The sequence below is a fragment of the Priapulus caudatus genome, unplaced genomic scaffold (genome assembly GCF_000485595.1).
Source record: "Priapulus caudatus unplaced genomic scaffold, Priapulus_caudatus-5.0.1 Scaffold814, whole genome shotgun sequence".
Taxonomy (NCBI): Eukaryota; Metazoa; Priapulida; class Priapulimorpha; order Priapulimorphida; family Priapulidae; genus Priapulus; species Priapulus caudatus.
In genome coordinates, this window is record NW_014577875.1 from 25,469 (window position 1) to 46,126 (window position 20,658).

Below are 20,658 nucleotides of genomic sequence, written 5' to 3' on the forward strand. Positions count from 1 at the left end.
CTGAAAAGAAAGGAGAGTAATTTCATTCTTTGCCCAGATGTGTTGTTTGTTGCAAAGTTGGCCTCTGACTTGAATTTTATGGTTCTGAACTCTTGATTGACAGAAGAAAGAAAATGGAAATGCTTTGTGAATAACTTTAGCTTATATTCGAACTTATAGACGGCCATATTTGGCAATCCACCTCCAGGTTTTTATTTCAAATCGATTTCAGACACGATTTAAAGTAACGTTTCTCATATGCAGCGGGAGGCCAAAAACAATTCTTTCTGGTGAAATTCCTTTTTATTTTAATAGAGCGCTATTTTGGAGCTACCTTTGTTTTTATTTGAAATCAAATTGCTCAATATTGCCGTTTTTAGTTCCTCATCAGAGGCAAAGCATAAAACCATTTTTAATAACGAAACAAAATGTTAAATGCTGCATCTTTAACGCTAGTGTGATTCTAAACGATTGTAAATCTTTTTAATTTAAATAAACTTGCATGTTTATTCAGTGCAGTCCAAAACACATCTACCTGTTTTTTGCCCGTAGATCTTGTATTCGATTTCATTCAAATATGCCTCTACTTTTTCAAAAATAATTTTCAACTTCTTAACATTTTATATGAGCGGAACTTGAGAACCAGTTTTATGACGGATAAATGCCAACATTGCATTCGGTACTGCCTAACAACACAGAATCAAAACTAATTCCAATATTCCGCTCAGTGCTTGAATTGAGGACATAGGCCGTACAAAGGGGGGGCGGCGCCACAAGGAGGCCAGACCCCCTCATGATTCGGGAAGAGTACAAAAATTAACGAGAAAGCCCTTAATGGATTGCTATACCACTATTACCTATACCTCAATAATGAAAATGAATATGCGCAAAAATGCCATTTTGATATATTTTCCAAGAAGAGCAGATCTGGGGAGGGATCGAGCACGAGAGCAGAGAAGCAAAGAGAGGGGGAGAGAGAGAGGGAGAAGAGACGATTAAGATGAGGCAGAGAGACGCGAAGGGGGAGAGAGAAGAGAGAGAAGAGAGAGGAGAGCCGCGGAGAGCGGAGACCGGCACCCGGAGGGAGAGAGAGAGAGCAGAAGACGCACGAGCCGAGCGACGGAGGGCGGCGGGCCGCCCGGCGGTGGGGGCGGGGGGGACGGCGGAGAGAGCGGAGAAGTCCGGCCGCGGCGGAGCCAATGGCGGAGGAGGCGGAGAGGGACGGAGAGAGAAAGGTGGACAGCGAAGACGAGAGGGCACGAGAGGGAGGCGAGGAACCGCAGAGAGCCACGGGACAGCGGATGCCGTGGCCCGCAGAGGCCCGGAGGAGGAGACCGAGAGGCCCGGGGAGGCACGTGACGGGCGGGTGGCGCTGGGAGAGAGGGTGCGTAGGAGCCGGGGAGACGAGAGCCGAGCGAGCCCGAGACGCGCTGGCTGTACACCCATGCCAAGGCTGCATGCGTGTGCAACACATTGACTACGTCGGCATGTGGCCCGTGTGTACACATTGACAGGCGTTGTCGCAGGACGGTCCTGCAGCGGTTTAACCGCCAGTCGTGCGGATGCTGTACGAATCCCAAATACCCTGTCACTGCCTCCGGCGTGCATGCCATACGCGACAAAGAGGCCTGCGGAAGTTGCCGAAAGGCTGCACTAGAGGGCGAGGCGGCAAATAGCGAGCCAAGGAGATTACGGGCAGGAGGTGGAGGAGTCAAAGGATAGAAATTCACCTTACACTTCGCAGCTCTCTCTCCTCACTTCACTTTCCCGATTAGCTTCTCACTTTCAAACCTCACGAACGTCAACCCACTTGTCCACTTCTCTCGTCGCGGCGATTATCCCATCTACGAGAGCAGGCGGAGATTTTTGCCATGCCGGAATGTTCGACAAAGTTAAATACGTGCAACTACAATTAATAAAAATAAATTATTAATCTTAATTTAAATTTTTAAATCTTTTTATTTTAATTAATTTTAAAAAGGCTCGAGTCGTAAATTCGTTCTCAATGACCCACGACCTATCAAAATTCGGGGGGTGGTGTCGACTGCATTCATCAGTAGTTTGGCGTATTTATGGGACGATGACTACGTCACTGATAGATAGCGTCCGACACGAAAATGATAAGCTTTAGGGAGGAGAGAGAGAAGAAGCAAGAGGGGAGAGAGAGATAGAGAGAGAAGAGAGAGATTGGAGAGAAGAGACGAGAGACGAGACGGCAGGCGGAGGCGAGTGCGGTCATTCGGAACGGGAGTTGAATTACAACGGGAGCGAGTTTTGTAAAAACTAGTTAAATTCTTAAGAGAATTAATTTTATTTCGAAATAATTATTAAAACTGTTCGGAAAGCCCCGGCTGTAGATTTTATCAATTGTTTTAGCCACATAGGGACAACGCACGTACGCAACGGCACGCGCACAGACGCAACCACAAATACACACACCACACGTAGCGCAGCCACCAGTGACGGACACCACCGCAGCGCACGTATCTAGGCGTATTGATACGATGCGCATCGTTGAAGGTGCAGAACGGACGGATAAGCACATTCAAGCGATCAAAAGCGCGTCATAAAGAAACTCGACTCGATGTCTTGTGTTTTTCTGCGGAAGAGGTCGAAGCGGAAGGGTGTGCAGTGGAGAGAGCGAAGAGAGAAGAGAGAGATAGGGAAAGAGCAATAGACAGAGAGCAGACTAGAGAGAGGAGCTCTACCACGCAGAGAAAAACCCGAGTGAGGAAGAGGGGGAGGACGTGAGAGTGATGAAGAGTTGAGACCGTTTGGAGAGAGAGAGAGACCGTAAGTATTGGCAGCCATGTAGTGCTGTAAGAAATTTGAACTTAAGGAAAGAACGTAGGAAGATCCCGTTACGGACGAATGAAGATTTGAGATGGTTCTGTTAATCGTACGTAATGACACAGGCAACGAAAACTATCTCTGTGAACACATTTACGTATTATAATTGCTAGCGAAATAAGATTCTCAGCGAATAAGTGAAGCTTAATCTTACAATTACTATTTAATAATTCTACAATAAGACGTTCTCACGAATGAAGAAAACTAATTCTTACAAATTAATATTAAAATTCTACAATAAGATTCTCACAAATGAGAGCATGAACAACATTCTTACAATTACTGACTTATTAATGCTACGAATAGTAAGATTTCTCACGGAATAATAACTAGTTCTACAGATATATTACTATGATAATTCTTTACAATAAGATTCTGCAAGATGAATGAAGCAACTTCTACATATTACTATTAATAATATCTTGACAAGTAAGATCCTCGAGCGAATGAATTACACTGGTAATCTCATCCAAGACGTACATATATCAATTCCTTATCAATTAAGATTTCTCACGAATGAGATGAACTTTCTACAATTACTAGTTGATAAGGAATTCACGAAGAAAATAAAAGAGATGGGATCTGCAGAGGAGAGCGAGAAAGAAGGAAAGAGAGCAGAGGGAGGAGAGGGCGTGTTAACTTAATTTACAATTACTATTATAATTCTACAATAAGATGCTTCCACGAATGCAATTAACTAATCTACAAATTACTATATAATTCTTTAGCGAATAAGATTCTTCGATAAGACGTCAGGGAAAAGGCCAATCCGTGAATGTTTATCCGGGTTTCCTTATATATCTTTGTTTCTCGATCTACTTCGGATATTCGTCCTATTGCGAGAGTGCCCGCTGGTTCCTTTCCTTTTTTTTCAGTTTCGTGCGCCTTACCCCTTTTCGTGTTTTATCTAGCGCTTGCGTGAATGCTTAACTTCGTGAGAATGCTTCTAAGGCGTGTTTTATGCCTTCTGTGGCGTAGGCCGGGTTCAAGTAACTCTGAAGTGGGTGCAGGCAGATCGGCTTTAATTAAATGGTGCCCCGCTCTCAGGAAACAAAATTAGGTCTTAACCTGTTTTCACTCGACCGGATCTCTATCACACCGCGTAGGGGGGAACTCGTAATTTTAATTAGTGAAGTTTCGCCGCGGTCTGAGTTAGCGGCTAGTTAATAGATCTGGTGTAGTTTCTAATATAAGGCGTGCTATTGCTTTTCTGTTAATGCAGTATTCTAACTTACGTTAGCGATAGCGAAAACCATGATGCGCCCAGGGCCAACAAATTCCTTCATGGTTAAGATGGACGGTGTTAGACCTTGCTTCACGAGCGACATGGTATCTTTTCATGTATTGAGTATAGGAGAAACGGCTTACAGATGGTTTCCCTTAACGTGGCAAGTATGTGTTAGTGCATCAGCGTACACTTAACAGCGGCCCCCACGGGGGCGTGGCACGAACAATTTATTCGACTACGATTAAAATAAATCAACACGAACCACATGTGCTGCACTATTGCTCCCGATTTTCTCCCCGAAAAGCTGGGGTGGGGGGCATTGCGATAAAAGTCGTACGACGCATGCCTCATACAATTGAAATTTATTTGCTGATTTTGCTGAGCGAGTGGGGTTATTTTGTGTATGGTTGTTGTTGTGTGTTGTTGTTTTGTTGTTTTGTTGTTGTGTGGTAAGAGCTCTGCTTCTAGATCGTTCGCTGGCCGCATCATATAAGTGATGGCAAATGCTGAGAATGGGGGCGGATAGAGGAAGCATTGACGCAACCCACGCCCCCTCGCGGGTGGTGCGCGGACATACGGGCGAGCCATTATTTACGGAAAGTTGGGCTTAGCGTGCAGACAACATGCCACGACGACGGATTAGAGCTGCACGCCACACGCACTCATGGCCAAGGTACACGCACACGCAGCAGCACTTACGCAGCGCGGATATGATCCCACACGGCGCGCATACGCGAATAACACGGAACACAGATTGCCATACGCACGCACACGCCCACGCACACCAGGGTTACGCCCAAACGCACAACGCACTCTGGCTATTCCTACGATCTATATTTCTCTCTTATCTCGCCTCCGCTCCCTATCGTATCTTATCTTATCTTATTCGATCTATCTTAATCCCCTTACCTATCACTCTCTATCAACTTTATGCAGCCATATCCCATCCTACTCTATCTATGCTCCCCATGTCTGAGCTCCCCGCTAGCTAGCTAGGCTAAGTGCGTAGTTCCTCAGTTTTCTAATCTCCAACAGTATATCATATCGAGCTCCTTCTTTGTGACTGTATCTCCCCTCTCTTTCCTTGTTTTGATGTTTCTCTCTCTCCCTCTCTCTCTCTCCTCTCGCTCCTCTTCTCCATGCTCATACCTCATTACTGTTCCCCCTACTGTTACTCTTACCCTACTTCCCTATCTTGCTGTTTTTCTTGCCCTTACATCATCGCTCTCGCGCTCTCGTCCTCTTTGATTTAAACTAACTGCTCTGGTCTAATTAGAAACCGAAAAGACAGCACATATCACACATTAAAGAATTAATATCGTATTAGCGTCATTTTTATATATAACTAATATAAAGTCTCGCACCATATTAGTCACAATATCAATTGTTCCCGTGGTAAAACCACCGGGCAAAAATCAGCCTTCCCTTCATTCCCACTGTAACACAACCCCTTATGTTGTGAGGACCCCCATTTGTCGTTGGTACAGGAAAATGAGTCGCGACCAGGTACGCAAAGTGATCATTACCGCTACAAGCGTTCAGGTTGAAGCACTTATGTGTAGTCAACAATTTAGTCTGACTGACTCTCTCTCTCTCTCTCTCTCTCTCTCTCTCTCTCTCTCGCTGCAATAAAAAAATATGTTTTGGTGAAATGATGTGTACGCAACTGCGTATCTGCGTTATGGTAACTACGCCTCTGGATTTATATAATAGATAAAATTATATAATTATATAAAATTATATAATAAGATATGGAATCAATACTAGAGGAATTTTTGTATGCACCTTAATAACAGTCTAGACTCTAGCAGATACACGTCACCACAAATACGGAATTGATATATTGTCTTTCAGATTGAAAACAGCAGAGCTGATTACAAATGAATTAATTAATCCCACGGCACCTTGGCCTTCAAATGAATACCTGAACTTCGCCACGTCACGTCGCCGCGGCGTGCTTGCGCGCGCGCGCACCCATATCACTCACATCGCGCAGATTGAATCTTGTATAAACATACACTGTAACACATGACACAAAATTGGATTCGAATCCTGCTGACCTTTCAAATAGGTGCACCGACATTGACCTTGTGAAGGTAACCGTAGAAGCCATATCTGTAATGCCCGATGCGGTTTCTTTTTGCACACGCTCGCGCACATGAATACATTGCCTCGGCGTCACGTGGTGTGGCCAGGCATATATATGGCTACGCTTAGAAAATCGAGTTGTAGACCCCGCGGTTTATAAACTACCCGTACGAAATTCTCACCTGGTCTCAACGTATTTCTAACGCAGTTTGTCGGTTGTTTTGCGTCGCATATGTCATTTCGTGAAACTATATGTAATCGTAGTAGTCAGTGGAAAATACCAAGGCTTGACTCTCTAGACCTAGTAGTAGTACATATATCGTCTGTCGTTTCGTTTCAGACGCTATGTTGCGACACGTGATTTTGTTATTCCTCGTCGGCGTGTGCCACGCATTGAGTCCGGAAACGATAGAACAAGTGGAAGCAGAACTCGAGGACTCGGTTAATCAATTCATGGTAGACCTGCAACGCGGCTACGAGGTGGCGAGACACAGAACGAGGAGAAGTATCGGTACGTATATTCCCACGTGCAAGATGCAACGTGCGATTCGTGTATCAGGAATCGCGCATTGTTTTATTTTACGAAACTCGTTTGGTATCAGAAAAGCCGTTGTTTAATTATATCTACGTACATTACTTTTGTTTGTACCTGTACTGTAGTCTAGCCGTACAATTGTGACTAGATTGTGAATTATGTTATTCATTGTGGTAGGTTTATTAACATTATCTTAATTTCAGTCTTTCTTTTGCCTTAGGCAGGGTTCCTAGAATCTACCTATAATGGCTATATGCATAGAGCTAGACAGATTTTAGGTATACTAAATTATGAGCTGTTTCTCTTGAAGGTTCCCAGAGTACATACGTTGATGTCCAGAACTTTACTGTTGAGACTGTGTACGAAAATAAGCCAAACATAGGCTACAGTTCGCTGTTCTATCATGAACCTTCTTCCGTCTACTACCATCTCACCGTCACCGAAAGTGGAACACTGGAAATCTTTTTGGCTGGCAATGTTGCTCCTGTCGCCACCCTTGACCTAGGTCGTGATATCACAGCTGTTGAGGTCAGAATTGTTTAAATTTCCCAATTGAGTTGAATAGACTAATTAATTATATTAATTATATGATGTAGTCATATTTACTGTTACAGTGGACGTACAGTATGTATACATGTATGTTGTGTAATCTCATTATAGGGTATTAATGGGAAGGGTGCGATAGCTGACTTGGTGATAGGTACTGCCACCCATGGTGTAGTCTACACGTTCAACCCGGGTGCTGCTCAGGGGATGGAACTTGAACTGAAGCAGAGTTTGCCAGTGCAGAGAATAACTGATGTAAGTCTCATCACTCCTCATTCATAATTCTAGTTTTTTATTCATGCATAAGAAATGCATATACAATGTAAATCATTAGAAAATTACAGCATGCAGTTATCTAGACTCAGAAAGATTGCACATTTTTTACCTTACCTTGTCAGCATTGCAATTTTATCTCTGTTCAGATTACATTCGTATCGGGGAGGAGTGGGGAAACCTACTGTGTGGTCACTTCTGATACAGCACCAGCCCTTGAGTAAGTCTTCTTAAAATCAAATTTTGTGCTTTCATATATAACATTTTGTGCTAATTTTCAGGACAAAAATTTTGTCACATCAAATTGTATTATTTGTTTCATTTAGTATTTGGTATTCGGTTTACAATCTTTTGATCTGCCTTATTTATAGAGTGTATTTATACACATCTGCTGGGATGGATAGGGTTAGCCAGTACCCGCATTCCTGCTTCCAACGCCTGGAACATTTCCAGCACAGGAGCAGGAATTACATTGTTGCTCAGAGCTGCCACAACGGTGTCATGAATTCCCAGGCCGATGTCGTAGTGTTCAGACTAGATGATGTTGAAGGTATATGCTTGTTCAGTAATGTATACAACTGATATGAACTGAACTGGCTATATTTTAACATGTATGTATCTATGGTTAGTGTATAGCATGTATTGTATAGCACTATATAATAATACCGTGTGCGTGGACGATGTTGCAGGTAGCCTGTTGGCGAGGCGTGTGCAGTCTCTATCCGTCACTGCTCCCGTTGGCCTCTCCGCATTCACAGTAGATGGCAGCACATACCTGTTCGCTGGATCTGGGATTTCCGATGAGAGCATGATCTTCTGGTGGACATGTAAGTAATGGGGGTATTCGTAGATCATATTAGGAAGAGATAGATTTGACCTATATAAACTGCATTGTTGACTCAATTATGTAGGAAAATTTGACCTAGTTTTTTTCCACGGTATACAGTGTCAAACCTTTTCTGACAGACGATCAATTCCTCGTCTACCAGTCGCTGTCGACTGCGTTGAATGAGAACTGGGGTTTGGACGGGGTCACCGACGTGGATAGCATCTCGCTGCCTGGGGGAGAAGTGCTGCTGCTGGCAACACTGCACCACATCAACTCACAGGTACACAAAGAAATCCACGGAAGAAATCTAGGATCAGTCTAGGAATCCAAGAAGGAGAGGGTCTGCTCATTATGGTTAAGGGGAGGGGGTTGAGGACATTGCACCGCTACAGATTTGTTACATTTCAACTTGGACAAATGTTTTGCCACATACTGTGAATCCCCCCCTCCTTGTGTAACTGTACCAGTACCATTACCCAGGTCGGTGGTCGTTGGACCATCTCTCTAGATCCACACATGTCTATATCACTATGTTCGAAAGTTGTTGTGGTTGCCATTTGGTGTAAATACCTACCACGAGTGATATTTACACACTATACATACTTACTTACTTACTTACTTACTTACATTTACTTTTAATTACTTTAATACTTTAAATTTGCTATACATGATCGTATTTTTGCATAGTATTTTTTCTGTGTGTCCAGGGACTGATAATGGGCATGATTCAAGACTACAGTAGTGGCATGTTCGTGCACGCCGCTAACTCCTTCACCACCGCTGCCAGCCCCAACTCCCTCTACACGTGGGTAGCCGACGCCGGCACCATGCTCACGTACTACGCTGCTGAGAGTTACGAAGACGTCGAGATAAATTTCTTCACCATGCAAGTGGAAATGCCATGTAAGTCGACATGCCAAGCATTGCCAAGCATTGCACCAGCAAATCATGCCAGGAGATAGATATAGGTCAACAGCAATCTTGTCATGCTTGAAATTCCTAGGTTCCATTTACCTAATAAATCTTTGCCTAATTTCAGCTCTGGAGCCTACCGACATGCTCCTGCAGTGTATGTATGCCCTGCAGGAAGACAAGGCAGACCAGCAAGCTCTCCTAGATGACATTGATACGACACTGCAACATACGATCGGCCTATCGACCAATCAGACCATTGATAGTGACGTTGTTATTGATGGTAAGTAAACACTGATTTTATGCTACTAAAAATCACCCCACTACCATCTTGTGAAGATTTATAATCACACGGTTCAAAGTTAAATCATGAATTAAAATAATAATTAATAAATAACAATAGATTGATGAATGGTTTAAACGCAAGGGTGGTGTGCTCAGTTCCGCTTTTCCTTTCCCAACGAAGTGTTGTCGCGTGTGTCGTGGAAACTCCGCGATATTGCTATGTGATGAGAGGAAGCCATATACGTGCTTACCGCCCCGCATCGTGTTCTCTCCTCCCTCAGACATCGACATTGCGAGCCTCACCGTGCCGGAGGTGGAGATAGTGACTAGCGCGTACACGCCCGGTGACAGCGTCTACACAATCCTCGACCTGAAGAACGGCCTCGACGCGCAAGCCGAAGAAATCTCTGTCATCACGATAGATCTCGCCTTCATCGTCATGAAGGGAGCCGCGGAGGTGCAGACCGTCGCAGGTGCATGGTTATGACTATTTTGAGTGCTGCTGTCGAGTATATTAGCTCGTTGAACTGTAGGTGGAAACGATTGCCATTATTAACTAAATGATAAATGGTAATGGTAACATACATATGGTAAATACGCGGTACTGATGAAACGCCGGTATTTCAGGCGAGGTGACCTTCACGGGTGATGTGGTCGCCGCGACCCTGACGACGCCCAACGTGACGGTAGCAGGCAGCGTGAGCGGCGTCTCCCCCGTCGCGCTCGACAGCAACGTGCTGAAGAGAGATGAGGACCAGACGATCACAGCGGCGTGGGCCGTCACCGGCGACCTGACCCTCGGAACCACAGAGTACCGCAGCACCTGGAACGCAAAGTCGCTGTCAGGCAAGCGATCTGGCATTTGAATTTTAGTTCCTTGGGTGGGTGGTAGGGGAGTGCATGAAATGCAGAACGGCGGCAGCTGGGTGGGGGGGGGTCATGTCTGTCTTGTCGGGTTCACGATGAACGTTTGTTCTGGTTGTAGTGGTTGTCAGTTGTTGGTACATGTTGGCAGTACGAGGTAGTTACTAGATGACTCCCTAACTTCGCTAGTAATAGTATTAAACGCCAACTCTACACATTTGCGACGAGGTGCAACTAGCAATATGATAGTAGTGTGTTAGTAATTCCTCACATGACTTCTTGCAGACCTGATGTTGACCAACGTTGAGCAGAACGTGACGGGTGTGACGACATTCCACCAGGACGTGATGCTAGGTGGCAGTCTCACCGCCAGCACGTTGAACGGATTCACGCCGGAGACTGACTTCGTGACGGCCGGCAGCTCGCAAGCGATCGCCGGCAGGAAGACCGTCGCGGACGTTCTGATGACACGAAGCGACCTTGTCGCGCCGAGCCTCAATACGGTTTGTAAAGTTTGGTTGCGAAATTTGTCGTGTATCACTGCAACGTGGGTCTAATAAAAGTAATAACTAGCATTAATAAATAGTAATAATTAATAAATCCTATCCATAACCTTGCAGTACCAACTAGATCTGAAGGCGGAAGACATGGTGACACTGAATGGTGCCCACAGCACCATCACAGCCGATGTGACATTCAATGGAGGTGTCAACTTTGACACTAGTGTCACGATGTCGGGTGACATCAATGGCGTCAACTTGGTGCAACTCGCTGCAGAGGTTTTGGATTTGACATCTGAGCAAGAAATTACGGGTATGTAATCCCAAATCAATTATCTCTTGTACATACGTTTTTGGGTTTTTGGGTTTGTCTGTCCACTCATTGATGCATCGGTGATCAATCGCCATAAACAATAAAATAAATTTGTATATTATTTATATGCATATATATTATTTTTTGTATGCATATATTTTTAAATTTTATTATTTCTCCTCACACAGCAGCTCATTGTCTAGCCATTCGCTGAGTGATCCAGGTCTGTCTTATTTCTAGGTGAGAAGACGATTAACGGTGGTCTCACGCTGACCGGCAACCTCGTCAGCATCGGCGACGTGAACGGCATCGACATGGCGATGGACGTGGTGCATCTGAGCGGCGAGCAGGACGTCACGAGCCCGCTGACGCTTGCGGGAGACGAGACGACGTTCAATGCCGCCATCACGACGGACAGTGTCGCCGGCAGTGTCCTCACCGCCCGCGTGGTCACGCTCGCGGGCGCACAGACGATCGACGGTGAGTGGAAGGCGGTGCTCTTGTCTTCGATGCGTGGTTTGTCGTGAATGTTATCGATTCCGTGAAATTTCTGGTTCTGCTGCAATGCTTAACCTTTGATGCAATCATAATCTCAAATTATTCACGAGCTTCATTGCATTCATTCAAATTTGGTCAACATGGATGGTCAGTATAGGACCAGAACATTGACAATGATGATATAATGGTCTTGACCTTTGACATGACCTTCCCATGTATGTTGACCCCTGGATGGTTATGACATTGTGATTTGTTGCAGGAGTGATTACGTTTAACGGTGCGGTAGATGTAGCCGGTGACGTTATACTCGCTGACGGAGACACCATCAACTCTATCGATGTCAGTGCGCTTGACGCCGTCACAGTGAAGGTCGATGAGGTATGTGCTATAGCATCAATATCTCTGCCAGTGAAATCTGTAAATCAATCTGATAAAGATGTCAATCTAACAACTTCTATTGGCTTTTACACTTTTTTATGATATTCTTGTTGTTGTATTATTCCCTATTTCCCACATTTGCATTCAATCAATCAATCGATCAATATCTTCATGTTTCGTGCCAACAGTCTGCCGACATCTATGGCGACAAGACGTTCTCTGACATCGTGGCGACGGCAGCGACGACGGGCACCATCAACGCCATCGACGTCGTCGGGAAGGCCGGAAGCATCTGGCGTCGTTCCACGAACGACACGATCGACGTGAACGTCACCGTGAACAACAACGTCGTGACGAACAGCGTAGCCGCGGGATCCGTCAACCTGTTCGACCTCGCTAACGACTTTGTCACGCTCGCAGGCGACCAGACGATCACAGGTACGATCACGGCGGGTGTGTGTGTGGGGGCGGGAAAAGCTACTAGAAAAATACTAGAAAAATAGGCCGCTTTGGACTGTCCACTGGATGTGGCACTGTGGATGTCAGCTACATGGTATTTCAAAATTGATATGATAGTTGCTCTGCGCGCTGTCTCGTGTTTCAGGTGAGGTTACATTCACGGACGATCTTGCTACAGCTAGCATCGACATCGCCGATACCAAGACCGTAGATGGAGTCGATCTCTCTGACATAGATTCCCGGGTATGTCTTTTCTACCCCGTTCGTGTATTCCACGCCTGCCTTGCGGCTCGTACTTGTACAATCCACGATACACATTTCTGCTGCTTTTCCAATGCACATCCAAATTTTTCATTTCCACATTATTATTATTCCATATTATTCCACGTTAGTATTATTCCACATCATTAGTCCATATTATTCCAGTTGTCTTATTCCACGTTTGCTTGTCAGGTAATATATTTCAGTTGCATGAGCTAGGCACTGCCCGTCACGTTGCAGGTTCTAGTCTAGCTGTGTATGTATTTTCTGCCTTCCAGGCGGTCAAGCTGGCCACGGACCAGGTGATTACGGCCGCTCACACGTTCGGCGATTTGAACTTCACTCGTGACGTGAGCGTCGGCGGCACTCTGAATTCTATCGACACCAGCGACATCATGCTGGCTGATGCCGAACAAACCGTCACCGGTGAGTCCATACTTCACGATTCATCATGATTTATACGTGATTTATCTGTTTGATAGATGCTACTGTTGCTATACTGCTACTTTTGTGGTGTAACTGCCTCTACACTGCAACTATGTTGTTATAGAACCGTCGCTATTCGATGTGAACACGTGGTATTTTGTCGTGTAGGTACAAAGACGTTTGGTGCGGTGACCGCCACTGGAACACTGACTGCCGACACAATAGCTCCCACGACGGTGAACGGTGTCGACATTTCTACAGTAGCAGAAACGGCCGTCATGATCAACGATACGACCATGACAATATCTGGCGACGTGTCATTTGAATCGCTGTCTAGTAAGTGCAAATGTAGTACATATGTCACAAACTAGCATCCTAGTATTTCACAAGCATATTTCGGCATATTTTTTGACAATTGGAATATATATACATGATAGTGACGTGGTAATACATAGTACATATATGCATGGTAACGACCTGGTAATAAATGGGCATCGTAGTTATCCTATTGGTTTATATTATGCTAAAGCAGAATATTACCTCGTTTACAGTATCAGGAAATATGAGTACATCTGGACTCGTCGATGGTGTGGATTTGCTAAATCTACGAGCCAACGCAGTGACAATCGACGGATCCCAAACAATTACGGGTATGTCATTAAATATAATATACAATATAAAATCCTGATCGTATATTATACTATCTATCCACCCATATCTATATCCATTTACAACACATCTTACAATATTACATATTACATATTTACAATTCTTGCTGCTTCATTTTGCAGGGGCTATGTCCTTTGATGGGCCTGTGACCTTCAGCTCTGTGGCGTCTGACAATGTGAACAACGTCAATTTCACTTCCCTCGACATTAATGCATTCAGAATTGCTTCAAACGAGGTTTTGACTGGAACAAAGACCTTCACTGGGTAAAAATCCTATTTTTCGGTGTCATACACGGCGCCTGCTACTGCGGCACATTTTCTGTCCCCATTCATTCCTTAACATCCAGACTTTATCATCCACCCTTTATTGTCCTCGTCATTATCGTTACTGTTTGCTTTGTCTGTTAACACAGGCCTGTCGTGATCACCAGTGACCTTGACAGCACGGTGGATGACATTGACATTGGAACGCTGGAGAGCACAACAATGTCCAAGTCAAAGGTGCAGAGTGGAGGCACCAAGACCTTCACCTCTTCCATGACTATTGGTAAGCTATATGGATGACTTGGCTAACATTCACATGCTACACACAGCTACATACACCTAACATAACACACAGCTACAGATAATCTGCGCTGCACTTTCAATGTGGTTGCTGCATGCAGATCAACATACCGTGGTTCACTTTCAAATGGCTGTATTTATACGTTACAGATCAGCTTACGGTGTTGAATCTCATCGATGGCATTAACCTGGACAATTCTGCACTACTTGATGCTGACAACACGTTCTCCAAGACCTTCACCATATCTAACGACCTTCAACTCCAGGACATGGATGTTAACGTGATTGGAAACCTTAACGGAGCTTCACTGACCAGTGTATGCATCACTATAATACTGTCTATTGCAATAATAATCAGCCTAATGCAATACTAATTAGTGCGGGGAAAAATCCTAGGATTTGCTGGGTTTATGAATAATGGGTATGGGATGAGCAGTATACCTTCATCTCACCTCTTGCCACGGCTTCTCGTCTATCCACAGTTCAACAGCGTTGTGATAAGGAAGGATGAGGCGTCGACGGTCATGGGAGCGTGGGTGTTTGAGAACGCGACGCTGGGATGTAACGCCACCATCGCCGGCACGGTAAACGATGTTGACATCGACACACTCTACGCAGAGTACATGTCCAAGACTGCGCCCAACGTCGTGCCTGGTGAAAAAACCTTCACTAAAGGTACGAGGTCCTCTTATTTCTCTCCCCAAAATTAGGTGAAAGATTGTAAATTATGAATAACAATTAATGGATAAGGTAGTAAATATAAAATGAAACGGTTATTGCAACTAAATCTAGTGGGGATTGAAAGTGGCCGTTTCCTTTTCAGTTACCACCTTCACTAACGTGGATTTCACTGGTACTGTCAACCTGCTAGACCTTGATGCTATATACAGTGACATCGTGTCAAAGTCTGAAGCTCAGGTAAATTTAGCAATTGATGATCGTGTCGTGCACAATACGGCTAAAATTTGCTAAGATTTTCTAGTCGTCATATTATATTTCAATTATATATTATATATGTATTTATTATATTATTTATTATTATTATTATTTATCATTTAGATTATAGATGGCGACAAGGTGCTCGTTGGCAACCACGTCGTTGCTGGAGTGCTGACGATCACAGACTCCGTGGACGTTGGACTGGTCAATGACTACGATCTCCTCGCCCTGCAATCGCAGACCGTCTACACGATGGGCAACCAGAGCATCGGCGGATTCAAGACCTACGCGGCCGCGGCGACGACATCCTTCGAGGAGCTGACGGTGGCGGGCACGGTAGACGGAATCGTCGTGCCCGATCAGCTCGTGCTGCGCGACACGGACGAGAGCGTAGAGGGCGCCACGATGCTCGCCGACGTCGTCGCTGACACGCTGACGGCGGGCGGCTACGTGGACGGCGAGAACGTGACGATGCTCGTCGCCGAGTTTGTGTATCTGTCCGGCGAGCAGACGATCGCCGGGGCGATGGAGTTCACGAGCGCTGTAGACTTCACAGGTTCGTAACGTTATGCTGTTTTGGCATTTTTAGCTCACCTTGACATCGTCAAGCTGAGCTATTGCCATGGGTCGTCGTCCGTCGTACATCCGTCCGTGGATTTTAATGAGCATTTGCTGTTTGGAGGGTGTGGGGGGTTGAATGGGATTCAATAATTGATTAATTCTTGATTGCTAAATTTCAAAGTTTATAAAATTTTTTTTCACGTAATTTACTTGGTGTCGCAGGTAGCATCGTCGTTAACGGCACGGTGAACAGTATCGACGTCGGGGAGGATCTGTTCACGGCGAGCGGTGACCAGCTAGTATCGGGAGCGAAGACGTTCGCAGAGACGGTGACCTGCGCAGAGCTGACCCCACTGACCATCAATGACGTCGACGTGCAGTGGCTGTACGACCATGCTGTGTTGACCAGCGCCTTCTCCGCGCAGCAGCCAACTGTATCGTTCAATGGCAACATTGTGAGTCACTCCCACATTTATTTGATTTTTAAAAATGTATTGTATTTTGCGTTTGGGATATAAAAAAATAAATATGAGAGTATTTATTGGTTTTTATTCAAATATTGTAAGTAAAACGTGAATATGTTCGTTTTGGTAACTCGGTCTTGGTCTTGTCGCTTGCAGACGTTTGCAGCCAACGTGATAATACAGGAGAGCGTGTCGACGGTAAATCTCGTTAATAATGCTGACCTGAGTGAGATGAGCGTACTGCAGAAGTGGAAGCAGGACTATCTACCGTACGCGATGGGTGTGCTGGAGACCGAGGTTGCCACACAGGGCAACATCATCGGCAGCGTTGTCAACGCATCGACAGGTGTGATGCACAACAACAACGTGAAGCAACACACAGCGTGCAGCAACACACAACGTGTGGCGACACACAGCGTGCGCGACACACAACAACATGCAGCAACACACAACGTGCGGCGACACACAGCGTGCGCGACACACAACAACATGCAGCAACACACAACGTGCGGCGACACACAACAACATGCAGCAACACACAACGTGCGGCGACACACAACAACATGCAGCAACACACAGCGTGCGGCGACACGCAACGAGCAGCAACACACAGCGTGCGGTGACACGCAACGAGCAGCAACACACAGCGTGCGGTGACACGCAACGACACACAACAACATGCAGCAACATGCAGCGTGCGGCGACACGCAACGACGCACAACACACAGCGTGCGGCGACACGCAACGACACACAACAACATGCAACAGCACACAGCGTGCGGCGACACGCAACGACACACAGCAACGACACACAGCAACGACACACAGCAACGACACACAGCAACGACACACAGCAACGACACACAGCAACGACACACAGCAACGACACACAGCAACGACACACAGCAACGACACACAGCAGCAACTACAGCAGCAACACACGTTTTTCTTCCACCCCTCAGGTATGATCGACTCTGCGTACGGTTACTTCGAGCTGGTGGGTGAGATTGGTACGACATCATACGGAGGCATAGAGGTGGATCGCTACTATGACCCGACCACTGTCTACTGGTGGCAACACGACGGAGCGCTGGCCGCGCAGTACCAACTACCGGACCACGCCGACCAGTGCCACGCATTCGAGGTAAACGTTGGGTATAATTGCATGAGGTTCCGTGAGCAACAATGAGCAACGATTAGCAGTAATAATCAACAATGAGCAGCATAAGCAATGATTAGCAGTAATAATCAACAATGAGCAGCATAAGCAATGATGAGCAGTGATAATCAAGAATGAGTAACTTTAGCAATGGAGCCGTAACGAGCAATGATAAACAATAAAAATGATGGCGAATACCTTTCTGGCAGCATACCCATGAGTGGGTGGCCAGTGTGTGTGCGTCTGCGGTGGTCGTAGGTGGGTGGTTGGGTGGTGTGTGTGTCTGTGGTTGTCGTCAACTGACAGGTGGGAATTAATTGCATGATATCGAGGGCAACGTTCTTCCCTCCTGTTTCCAGACTATGAACGCATCGATGTCCAACGAGACATACGGCAACGAGTCGACGGCCACGCCCGGACGCCTCTTCTTCCACGACATGCCCGCCGACAACGCCTGGATTAAGGTCATCTCGTACGGGATCAGCTCCAACCCGTGGTGCGTGACGGGAGTCATCTACCCAGGTACGTGTGTCGATGATTGCTGCAGAGAGCCGCAGAGTAGCGTGGCGGAGAAAACTAGGAGATTTACGTTAGAATGTAATTCTGACCCATTGTGCGTGACGTGATTGGTCATTACCTAACCAGCTACGTGCGTGGGCGATCGTGGATGTAGCAGATGGTACCGGAGGAAGAATACCAGCTAGCTAGCGCCGTGTGGAGGGCTTCATGTAACGTTTTTGCCGTGCGTACAGGTGACAACAAGCCGGTGGAGATCATCGTTCGCACGTCTAACGGCGCGGAGGTGCGCAGCAACGTGCCGCCCACCTACATAGGGGATGTCAAAGTCCTAAAGGTCCCCAATGGTGACGTCTACCTCATCATTGCCAAGCACTTTGGTGGGTTGGTTTGTTTGTCTGTCTGTTTATAAGTATATTAGTCAGTTCGCAGGACAATAATATATTAATACTAATTTACATCGATTATTTTAATTGATTGATTAACTGATTAATTGATTACTATTTGCTTTCAGAACCCCAGAAAATGGAAACTAGACTGCAAAGCAACGTGTTTAAAGTCGATCTCTACACGGGAGTAATCACAAAGGTAAACAAGCGAAGATGTTGAAAAAAAAAAACGGTCCTTCACAGAGCCTGGTGTGGTATGTCTAATTTCTTGCTGTAATCTTCTTATAGGTGATGGATATACAAACGTATGGTAGTGTGGACATTTCCTCTGCTTCAAATGGAAACGACATTTACTTTGCCATTGCGAATCAGTACGACTCGAGGACCGAGTCCTATGCCTGCGAATCGCACATCTACAAATATGCCAACGCAACTGTGAGTGCAATTTTCCATTTGGTAGCATATAAATCTTTCTACTACGATCCTGCCTTCCTACTTTCCTTCCTTCCTACATCCTTCCTACCTTTCTACAGAGTAGCAGGTTTGCATCACCCCTCCATTTCTCATCCCGTTGCAGACGCACGTGAATCGTCCCTCGTTGCCATTGAAAGTACACTTCCTCCACTGGTCCTGTTTCAGACATACTAAAATCTCCCTCCCTCCCCCCTTCGTTTCCCGCTTTAGGCACCCTAAAATCTCCCCCCTTCGTTTCCCGCTGCAGGCACCCTAAAATCTCCCCCCCTTCGTTTCCCGATGCAGATGCACTAAACTCTTCCCCGCGTTTCCCGTTTCAGTCGCACTTTGTGAAGGTGAAGACCGTCTACACGGAGACGGCGAGCAACGCGGAGCTGTTCTTCATCGACGGACTCCTCTACGCGTTCTTCGCCAACGAGAAGCGCCACAAGCCGGGCAACTACTACTGGAACAACCTCTACTCGACCAACGTCGCCGTCTACCAGCAGATAGATCCCGAGGGACCGCTCATGCAGACGGGATCCATCCCCATCCAGGGCGTGCGCGATCTGGAGACGTTCAAGATCGCCGGTAATCGTCGTGACGCGTCTACCCCCGCATGCATATACGCATTCACATACTATAAGCATACATATATATATATATATATTGCCTGGGGGAATGAGGCGAAAAAAGGGGACGTGTGTCATATCAAGCTGTGAAAACATAGCATGAACTGTCAGAATGCTTGTCAATGTAGGTGGGTTACAACGTCAATACTTCTGTTTCAGATGAACAGTTTGTGACCATCACGTCGCACAAAGATGGTGCAGTCTACCTGCTGAGGTACAGCTACAGTGCCGGCTTCAACGTAGTGCAGGTAAGACCGCCCCCGGGGCAATATCCTACGGCTAAGTGCAAAATCGACCCAATCGTCTGGTCGTGATTGACCACGCTCTTTCTCCTCCCTCGAATTACGTAAATCTGGCTTCATGTCTCGGTGTTACCAAGCGTTGGCATTACCAACCATAATAACCATTGGCTGCCTGTTGGTCCCATTCGGGTGGTTGGATCGATTTCAAAACCCCACAACCAAGCCCTGTCTCCGTAACACCGAGGGTATACCGAAATTTATTATAGGTGTTCCCCAACTATCAAGCCACCTCTACCATCATGTTTTGGCAAGGAGGTGATCTGTTTCTGGTAGTTGCTGCCGATATTGCACCAACCAGGATCTACCGAGCCTTCATCAGAGGTATGTTATGTATAACTGGTCGTGATTTTATCATAGCACAGTCGCAGTACTTGGATACGTAGCTATCACGTACATCATGTATATTCACTTATCATTGTGTAACTACTGATTGTTAAATTACAGGGCCCAAGGTTCACTTGCCGTGTTCAGCTGAAGATATGCCATGTGATGATTGAATGTCCCTGTGATTAAGGGCCTGATCAAGAACCAAGACATTTATATTTATTATGATTTGGAGAAAAAATTTAATATTTATATTATTATATTTATATATAATGAAATATAATTTGGAGAAAATCTGTATGTATATATGAACTAATTCTATTGGAAGCTAAACAAATTGATATCCAACATATATTATAGTCCAACATTGATATTTTGTTACAGAGTGTTACATAAATAAATACTTTCTATTATGATATTACCTGTTAGTGTTTTTCTGTTGGTTGTACATCACACACCACA

General features: G+C 45.6%; 1 protein-coding gene across 1 annotated transcript; it reads left to right on the top strand.

Annotated features, from left to right (window-relative positions):
- The first annotated feature begins 6,285 nt into the window (after positions 1 to 6,285).
- On the top strand, positions 6,286 to 20,452 carry LOC106813723. Its single transcript, XM_014817933.1, has 38 exons — positions 6,286 to 6,311; positions 6,485 to 6,656; positions 6,991 to 7,208; positions 7,341 to 7,481; positions 7,649 to 7,719; positions 7,871 to 8,049; positions 8,189 to 8,326; positions 8,466 to 8,608; positions 9,036 to 9,231; positions 9,368 to 9,523; positions 9,807 to 9,998; positions 10,153 to 10,371; positions 10,675 to 10,892; positions 11,010 to 11,202; positions 11,443 to 11,682; positions 11,960 to 12,078; positions 12,267 to 12,516; positions 12,683 to 12,780; positions 13,077 to 13,224; positions 13,393 to 13,560; positions 13,776 to 13,874; positions 14,016 to 14,157; positions 14,307 to 14,440; positions 14,608 to 14,774; positions 14,940 to 15,132; positions 15,281 to 15,375; positions 15,517 to 15,952; positions 16,180 to 16,412; positions 16,578 to 16,767; positions 17,384 to 17,565; positions 17,940 to 18,102; positions 18,333 to 18,476; positions 18,611 to 18,684; positions 18,774 to 18,920; positions 19,280 to 19,529; positions 19,730 to 19,818; positions 20,079 to 20,193; positions 20,317 to 20,452. The coding sequence occupies exons 2-38, from the start codon at positions 6,491 to 6,493 to the stop codon at positions 20,367 to 20,369; spliced, it is 6,159 nt and encodes a 2,052-aa protein (XP_014673419.1). The 5' UTR covers positions 6,286 to 6,311; positions 6,485 to 6,490; the 3' UTR covers positions 20,370 to 20,452.
- Positions 20,453 to 20,658: the final 206 nt, after the last annotated feature.

Bases quoted from the DNA above. Each gene is read 5' to 3' on its own strand.
- LOC106813723 (XM_014817933.1), top strand. From the start codon at position 6,491: ATGTTGCGACACGTGATTTTGTTATTCCTCGTCGGCGTGTGCCACGCA. The intron at 8,327-8,465 runs GTAAGTAATGGG...CTTTTCTGACAG, and splicing joins CATGATCTTCTGGTGGACAT to ACGATCAATTCCTCGTCTAC. The intron at 17,566-17,939 runs GTAAACGTTGGG...TCCTGTTTCCAG, and splicing joins ACCAGTGCCACGCATTCGAG to ACTATGAACGCATCGATGTC.